The 9,591-nt window shown below is 39.3% G+C and overlaps 1 protein-coding gene across 2 annotated transcripts in view; it reads right to left on the reverse strand.

Moving 5' to 3' along the window:
- Window positions 1–9,591, reverse strand: part of TMOD1 (tropomodulin 1) — a 130,228-nt gene that overhangs the window by 13,786 nt on the left and 106,851 nt on the right. For both annotated transcript variants that reach the window (XM_044660846.1, XM_044660854.1), the window contains exon 9: window positions 7,162–7,306. In XM_044660846.1, the coding sequence (XP_044516781.1) occupies window positions 7,162–7,306 (145 nt within the window). The remainder of the gene's footprint in view (window positions 1–7,161; window positions 7,307–9,591) is intronic.

Genomic DNA, 9,591 nt, shown 5'->3' on the forward strand with positions numbered 1-9,591 from the left:
TATATATATAGAGAGAGAGAGAGAGAGAGAGAGAGAGAGAGAGAGAAAAGAGAGGAGAAAGAAGAGAGACATAGAGAGACTACAACTTTGGAAAAGAAGAAATGTCTCAATTTAAAAAAAAAAAAAGAGAGAGAGAGAGAGAGAGAGAAGAGAACAGAGCCCCTTAAATGTGGCCTCTGAGATCCTTGGAAAAATTCTAGAACAGATAATTAAAGAGATGGTTGGTGAGGGGCCTCAACAAGGTGGCAGTGGATAAAGAGCCAGGCCTAGAGATAAGAAGTCCTGAGTTCAAATTTGACCTCAGACACTTGCTAGCAAGTCACTTAACCCAACTGCCCAGCCCAAACTGCTCTTCTTCCTTGGAACCAATGCTTAATCAATTCTAAGACAGAAGATACAGTTAACAAATTTTTTTAAAGAGATGGTAGGTGAAGAACTAGAAGGAGAAATTGTGATTACAAAGAATTCTAACATGGCTTCCTCAAAAACAAGTCAAACCAATTCTGAGGGACTTATGAGAAAGAACGCTATTCACATCCAGAGAAAGAACTGTGGGAGTAGAAACACAGAAGAAAAACATTTGCTTGATCATATGGTTCAATGGGGATATGATTGGGGACATAGATTCTAAATCAGTGATTCCCAAAGTGGGTGCTACTGCCCCCTGGTGGGTGCTGCAGCAATCCAGGAAGGTGGTGATGGCCACAAGTGCATTTATTTTTCCTATTAATTGCTATTAAAATTTAAAAAAATTAATTTCCAGGGGGCTATAGTAATATTTTTTCTGGAAAGGGGGCAGTAGGCCAAAAAAGTTTGGGAACCACTGCTCTAAATGACCACCCTAGTACAAATATTAATAATATGGAAATAGGTCTTGATCAACAACACATGTAAAACCCAGTGGAATTGCTCATTGGCTATGGTAGGGGGGTGAGAGGAGGGGCGGGAAAGAACATGAATCATGGAACCATGGACAAATTGATTAATTAAATAAAAATTTTCAAATAAAAAACCAAGTCAAGCAAGACTAACTTAATTTCCTTTTCTTATTATTATTTCTAGTAGATGAAGGTAAATTGCACATATAGTTTGCTTAGATTTTATTATAGTTTTTGAGAAAGAAGGAAATAAGAATTTATTGTTTGTGTAATTAGTAATTATTAGTTATTGAGTGCTTCTTATGGGCCAGGCACCATGCTAAGCCCTTTACAAATATTATCTCATTTGATCCTCACAACAACCCTGGGAAATGGGTGCTATTATTTTCACCCCCATTTTATAGTTAAGAGAAATGAGGGAAAGGTTTAGTGACTTGCCCAGAGCTACAAAGTTAGCAAGGCCTGAATTCAGAACTTCCTGAGTCCAAGACCAGTGCTCTAGGCACTGTTCTTTAGTTCCAGGTCCCACAATTTAAGCACAATGATAAACCAGAGAGCATAAGAGGGTAACCAGGAAGATGAAAGGCCTTGAGTTCTTGTCATAGGAGATTTGGTTGAAGGAACAAAGCATGGTTAGCCTGGAAAAGAGAAGACTCAGTGGGGACATGATGGCTGATTTCTAATATTTGAAGAGTTGTCATGTGGGAAAGGGACTAGACTTGTTCTTTTTGCCAGGAGCAATGGGTAGAAATAGAAAAAAAAGACCAATTTAAGTTTTGGAGATAAAAAACTTCCCAACCATTAGAGTTCATACTTCCTGACCTAAGCTTCCTAATAATTATCTTTTTTTTAAGTTAATTAATGTATTTAGAATATTTTTCCAAGGTTACATGATTCATGTTCTCTCCCTCCCCTCTTCCTGTCCCCTGAGCTGATGAACAATTCCACTGGGTTATCCATGTATCACCCAATAATTATCTTTAACCCTAACTCTAAAGAAGGAGAGCTATTCGAATATGGAATGGAATGCCTAGAGAGGTAGTGGTTTCTCCCTCTACAACCATTTGTTGGGTCTAGTAATGATTCCTTCCATTTATGTTATTGTTCAGGGATTTTCAGTTATGTTTCAATTATTCTTGGTAGAGATATTGAAGTGGTTTGCCATTTCCTTCTCCAGTTCATTTTACAGATGAAGAAACTGAGGCAGACAGGGCTAAGTAAGTAGGACACCCAGGGTGAAACAGCTAGGAAGTGTCTGAGGTCAGGTCTTCCTGACTCCAGGCTTGGCACTCTGTTCACTGCATCACCTAGCTACCCCAGGTCCATTTACAGGTTGGATGACTACTCTGGTTCCTTCCAACTCTTCTTTCATGATCTAGGATCAGAGGACTTAGTTTGAGACCCAGCTCTATTACTCACTACCTGTGTGCATTGGAACAAGTCTCTCAAACTCTCCTGGCCTCAGTTTCCTCATTGGTAGGATGAAAAGGTTAGGCCAGATAACCTCTGAAGTTCCTTTCAATTTGAATTTTAATTCCTCACTTGTCCTTTCTCTTCCTCCCTGATGATGATGATCATGATGACGATGATGATGATGATGATGATGATGATGATGACGACGACACCGATGATGTCCTTTCCAATCCAATTAGGCCAATCTCCTTACTTTTCTTTTCACATAAATACCTTGTTCACTTTTCCCTCTGGTTTTGTTCAAGCACTTCCCCCCACCTGAAATGCCTTCTGATCTCCTCTCTGTCGATTGCTCACTTCTTTTATGACCTAAAGTCTTACCTTCCTCAAAAAATCTTCCTTAACAGATTTCATCCTACACTGACGATTCTTTCACTTTACAATTATGTGTTGCTCAACCTTTGCCATCTGTAACCCTTTGATATTGACTCTTTTTTGTATTTGTCATGTCTCCCCTCAAATTCTTCTACATCTTCAGATTCCCCGATAGCACCTAGCATAAAGTATGGAGTAGACTTATTGTTGTTCGTGACCTCACTGGGGCGGGGGGGGGGGGGGTGTTAATCTGCCATTTCCTTCTCCAGCTCATTTTACAGATGAGGAAACAGAGGCAAACAGGATAAAGTGACTTGCCCAGGGTCACACAGCTAGTAAATGTCTGAGGCTGGATTTGAACTAAGGAAGATGAGTCTTCCTACCTTCAAGACTAGCACTCTCCGCTGCACCATGTAGCTCCCCATTGGAAAGAGAGTTATCTCCTTAATCAATCAGTGCCTTAAGTCTAATGAATTTCTTGCCCTCGTTCAGTGCCTCTGCATTCTCAGACTGGATAGGAATAGTCTCTCCTGCATGGGGTCCTCCTAGGGAGTCATCATGGGATCAGAGCAGTTTTACTGAGATTCAAAACCTTCGCCTCCTCCACACAAATCACTATGCAGAGCTGACCTGGCAAGATGATGGGTTTAACCCACAGACCAGTCAACAAACTCTGGCTATATTTGCCACTTCTGAAAGTTTTCAAGACACACAGATGGTTTTTATTCACAGGATCTAATTCTACTCAAAGCACCTAATATAGTCAAAAGTCTCCTTAGGGCAGTAGCTTTTACCTCAGGTCCAAAAAAAAAAAAGTTTCTAAACAGACTGGTGATAATGCCGAGGCAAACTTTAAAATCTTAATTTTGATCATTTCTTCTCTCCACTAGGTTAGATGTGGTAGTGTGCCCGATCTGGAATCAGGAAGCCCTGGGTTCAAATTCTAGCTTTAACACTTACTAGCTGTAACCACAGATAAGTCACTTAATTTCTCCAGGTCCTCATTTTATTATCTATAAATGAGATTAGCAATACCTACAAGTAACTTTCTCAAGTCACTTTTATATGAAGTTCAAGTGCTTTGCACATAGCCAGCTGGGGCAAAGAGATAGTGCCATAGTGTACAAAGTGCCCATCCTAAAGTCAGGAAGACCTCAGTTCAAATTTGCTATCAATATATGTATAACCCATTATAATATATGTATAATTGTATTAATTAGAAATTTTGTACCTTTAGACTCCATCTCTCAGAATTCTTTCCCTGTCCCCAAATTCCTTTTTCCCTTTTCATTTATGTGTGTTTTTACATTACTGTTTATATAGTTCTGAAAGCTTCCTTGGTCTCTCTTCCACATGAGTGGCTTGGGTGAGTTCCCTCTTGTCTCTAGCCTTTTAGTTTCCCTTTTTGCTTCAAGTTCAATTGAATAAATCTTATTAAATATAATACTTGGAGTATTTTTGGATATTAATTTTTTTAATCTACATTAATCCAGTGGAATTGCTTGTCAACTCTGGGAGGAACGAGGGAAGAGGGGAGGGAGACAAGAAGAATCATGTAATCATGGGAAAAATTTTTAAAATAAAAATAAATAAATCGAGTGTCATACAGTCAACCCCCCCCCCAAAAAAAAATATATATATATATAACCCACACTGCATTGCTTGTCAGCTCTGGTAGGGGTGAGGAAAAAATGGAGGGAGACAATGTGAATCATATAACTTTGGAAAACTTAGGTGGAAATTTGTTATTAAAACAAATAAAGATAAAACATTTTAGAAATGGCTATCAGACACTTCCTACCTGTGTGACTCTGGATAAGTCACTTGCTTGCTTCAGTTTCTTCATCTGAAAAATGAGCTGAAAAAGGAAATAGCAAACCCCTCCAGTACCTTTACAAGAAAACCCCAAATGGGGTCACAAAGAGTCAGATTCAACTGAAACAATTGAACAACAACACATGTCCTTAAAGGGAACAGGGCCTGAACCTGCAATTTCATTGGCAGAAGAAACTCCCAGATAACATTTCCCTCTACCTGTTCATATTGGCATCTTCTCCGCACCATAAAGGCTTAGAATGAGAGTTGCGTAAAGTACTAAGGTCACACAATTATATATCTGAGGCAGGACTTGAACCCAAATTATACTGTGTCCAAGGCCAGCTCTCTATCCCTTCTATACCATGCTGCCTCTTATTCTCTTTAGACAACCAGAAATTCTCTGCCGTGCAAGTCTCCTTGTAAATGAGTAGCCTATTAATAAATTGGACTAGTCTAACTCAGCAATGGTGTCTATTTCAAAGAGATTGAAGCCCCAAAATAGTCAAAAGGATTCTTTTTTTAAATGTCACCAGATGTTAAGTTAATAACTCAAAAAAGGCACCCATTTTAAGGCAATCAATACTGATAACAAGTATAGGATAGAAAGTAGCAATGCTCCATGGCCACCTACAACTTCCCACCAAACCTCATGAGAGGTGACCAGAGATAAGGGGCAGAGGATTAGCTCACTAAGGTCCCAACTTAGTTATTTGCCACTGAGGTTCCGAATATGGTAGCACTATAATTTTTCTTACAGAAAAATTCCACGAAGTATAGCAGAAAAAATAATTAAATCCTAGGTCTCTTCATCTGTCAATGAGAATGGTAAAACTAAGTCCAAATACCTCATAGTGTTGTTATGAGAAAAAGCATTCTGCAGCCTACAAAGTGCTCATTTTTGTTGTTGTTCAGTCATTTCAGACCCCCTGTGACCTCATTTGGATATTTTTTGGCAAAGATAATGAGATAGTTTGGCATTTCCTTCTCCAGCTCATTTTACAGATGAGGAAAGTGAGGCAAACAGGGTTAGATGATTTGCTTACAGTTACCAGCTAGTAGGTATCCGAGGTCAGATTTTAACTCAGGAAGACAAGTCTTCCTGACTCCAGCACCAACACTCAATCCATCGTGCCATCTAGCTGGCCAGGTAGGTGCTAAGTATATGGGCTATTATTATTTTCTGCCATTTAAAGTAGGGATTCTTAACCTGGTATCCATAGAACCCTAGCAGAAACCCAGAGGGTTCATGGAAGGATTTCAGGGGTTCTGTAAACTTGGATGGAAAAAAATCATATTTTTATATTAGCATAATTGGTTTCTTTGTTATTTTAAGTACATAAAAACATTATTATGAGAAAAAGTCTATATATAGGCGTTGCCAGACTGCCAAAAGAATCCATGACACACACACAAAGGTTAAGACCTCTGTGGTCCAGAAGAACAGAGCAGAAAATCCCTGGGCCTTAGTTTTTTTTATCTATAAAATAAGGGATTTGGCCTAAATTAACTCTTTTTTTTTGTAATTCAAGTGTTTCAATCATCTCTGACTCTTCAAGATCCCTTTTGGTGTTTTCTTGGCAAAGATATTGTAATGGTTTGCCATTTCCTTCTCCAACTCATTTTACAGATGAGGAAATTGAGGCAAACAGGATTAAGTGATTTCCCCAGGGTCAACCAGCTAATAAGTGTCTGAGGTCAATTTTGTATTCGAGATGAGTCTTCCTAACTCCAGGCCTGGGGTTCTATCTGCTGCACCACCTAGATGCCCCAAATTAGCTTTTAGCCCCCTGCTATGTCTGTGGTTCCAATAGAGCCACATTGGCCAGCCCCTGAATGTCTGATACAAATCAAACCTAAGGGGATGCTTTGTATATAAGAGCTCTGTATCTTCTCACCCCATGAATCAAGATGCTTCTCAACTTTCAGAGAGGAGGAAAGACCTTTGAATGCTTCCACTGGAAAGTTAATTCAGGTTGATTCAAAAAATATTTCTTGTTTATCCTGTGGCTAGCACTCTGGTGGGTGCTACGGATGATTAAAAAGAAGTAGAAGACTTAAAATGTAATTTCCATTAAGGACCCTGAAATCTAAATAGTGAGATAAGATAATATACACTCTTTTGGATTATAGGTACCACTAGAGTTCATAAAAGGAAAAGCCCCTGGTAGGCTGAGATATTTAGGGTAGCTTCATGAAGGAGGTATGATCCGTATTCTCTCAGGATGTAGGTTGAATTGGGGGAGCCTATTTGATAAACCCCTTCTCTCAACAAGAGAATTAGCCACAGAAAGTGCCCTTTTAAAAAACAGTAATTCTAGGATTGAAAGAAAATGTTTTTACTGGTATTATTTTTTCTCACTTCCTCCTTTTTTTAACCTTTATTTTCCATCTTAGAATTAATACTGTGTATTGGTTCCAAGGTGGAAGAGCAGTAAGGGCTAGGCAATGGGGGTTAAATGACTTGCCCAGGGTCACGCATCTAGGAAATATCTGAGGCCAGATTTGGACCCAGGACCTCCTGTCTCTAGGCCTGGCTCTCAATCCACTGAACTACCCAGCTGCCCTCATTTCCTCACTTTTTCCTAGATGCAAAGGGAAATTTACGTCTTTTTTTTTTTTAACTTGGAGACATCTTTTCCCAGTATTTCAAAATATTGCACAGGGCTGGTGAACTTACCAAGATCATTATTGTTCATCATGGCATTAGAAGCCCGGAGCCGAGGGCCTTGCTGTGTAAAGTGATATCCAAATTTTAAAAGAGTTGTATTTTGTTCCAACATGCTCACAATCTCCATTTCCACCTTGTTTCCCAGGGGTTGGCTCTTTGATAAAAGAGAAAAAAGCAAAAAATTGTGTGAGAACCGAGTATCCTTACCCAACCTATCCTTTAAGTGCTCTCTTTCCCGACTGAACGGTATCAACAGGCCAAAAGTCATCCCGACAAGGGTGTGTGAAAAGGACAGACAGGAAGCGATGAGTTATTCTGATCTCTTCTGCCGAGGAGCCAATTAGAAACTAAAACAGTGGAAAACAAAGAGCATTAAAAAGGTTAAGATCTGATGACTCTAAAATTTGAGGTTTTCTTAAGTGTAAACAGAAATATAATATACAATAATTTAGACAATATCTAATAAAGACATTTTTCAGTTAATTAATCAATTAATTAAAAGTATTTTTCCATGATTACATGATTCATGTTCTTTCCCCTCCCCTTCCCCAACCTCAGAGCCAATCAGCAATTTCACTGGGTTTTACATGCATTATCATTCAGTACCTATTTCCATGTCTGAAAAGGGAAGGAGAGCCCCATTATAAGCTGGGAAATGTGGCACCCCTCTCTGAGGCATCACCTCAGAAATGTCCCAGCCACTCCCAGGAATTTTCTGTTCAGGAAAGCTGAAGTTACATAAAAAGAGGAGCTGACCATAAAAAGTAAATCCTACACCTTCTCCCCTATGCCCCAATGATGTGAGGATCACCGGAAAGATGAGATGGCATGATTAGGCCATGGTTAGTGTCATGTAAAAACTGAAAGAGAAGCAAGAAGTTTGCTTTAGGAAGAAGGTGGTCAGAGAAAATTTTCATTACATATTCCTAACATTTAAAAGAAACAAACAAAAAATGCTTATAGAATTGAGTTTTTATCTCTAATTCCCTCCTTGACTTGGAGGCTTATGTGACTTACATATTGAATTAAAACTGGGCTTTATTTTATAATTTGGAAACTTCAATTAGGGATTTTTCCCCCTCCAGGTTCCCAGATAGCTATTTGTCCCTGGCCCTATCCTATATAGATGTGTATGTGTAAGGTATATATGTGTGTATAAATATACATAAATATGTTTATACATGCATGTGTGTATAAATTCACACCAAGGAAGAAAAAGGAAAATAATGGAGCTTTTTTAAATAGCTCCTCTTTTTTTTTAACCCTCCAGATAAGAAATTTGTCTTAGTATGTTCCCCCCCCCCCCATACAGAGTCTGGCTCCTACCTATCTGACTCCTTTACAGATATTTTTGTTGTTGTTCCAGGACTCCCTTCCACATACTCAACATTCCACGTCAAATTACCCTAATAACTGTTCCCCAAGTTCAGCATTTCACCAGCTATCTCCATTCCTTTGCATAGTCAGTATACCATGCCTGGGATGCAATCCCTCCACATCTTGACTCTTGAGTGTCCTTAGTTCAGCTCAAATGCAACCTTCCATATGAAACCTTTCTTGATAAATCTCTTCCTACCCAGTTGTTAGCACTCTCTTAATCCTAAAATTTTCTTTATTTACATTTCTATGTCAAAACACGAGTAGAATATAAAGAACTGCTTTATCTTTTGTCTTTGTATTCACAGGATACAAGCACAGAGCTTATACATAGTAGTCACTTAATAAATATTGTACTGAATCATGGAGAATTGGAAAAGGGGTGCAAAGAAGGGCATACATCCTCTAGATTTTCCAAAAATAAAAGAACTTGGTTTACAAGCCTATAGGCAAGTGGGGGGGCAGAGAGTTGGCACAGTGGAGAGAGTGCCACACCTGGAGTTGAGAGGACTTGAGTTCAGATACTTCCTAGCTGTGTGACCTTGGACAAGTCACCTAACCCCAACTGCCTAGCCCTTACTACTCTTCTGCCTTGGAACCAATACTTAGTGGCTGTTCTAAGACTCAAGGTAAGTGTTTTACAAATCTATATCTATATCTATATATCTATATCTACATCTATATCTATGTGTTGATGTGGAACCTAGAGACCCCAAACTTGTGGCCTGTTGGGATCTGATGAACCCCAAGTTTTAGAACTAGCTTGTAAGTTGGAGACCCCAAAGCTTGTACTTGTTCCCTGTGTCTGTGAGACTCCACCCTGAAGGGAATCTCAGGCTAGCAGTTTCAGACTGAATAATGGACCCTAAGGTAAAAGCTAAGTGACTCTTTAGTGCAGTAGGCAGCGTGTCAGTCTCATAAGCTGAAGGTCCTGATTTCGATCCCTGAAAGGGGATGTGGTACAATGGGAGAAGCTTCTAAGGCAAAAGGAGTCACGTAGCTTTTATCTTAGGGTCCATTATTCAGTCTGAAACTGCTAGCCTGAGATTCCCTTCAGGGTGG

This window comes from Gracilinanus agilis, chromosome 1, assembly GCF_016433145.1.
Source record: "Gracilinanus agilis isolate LMUSP501 chromosome 1, AgileGrace, whole genome shotgun sequence".
In the NCBI taxonomy this organism is placed as follows: domain Eukaryota; kingdom Metazoa; phylum Chordata; class Mammalia; order Didelphimorphia; family Didelphidae; genus Gracilinanus; species Gracilinanus agilis.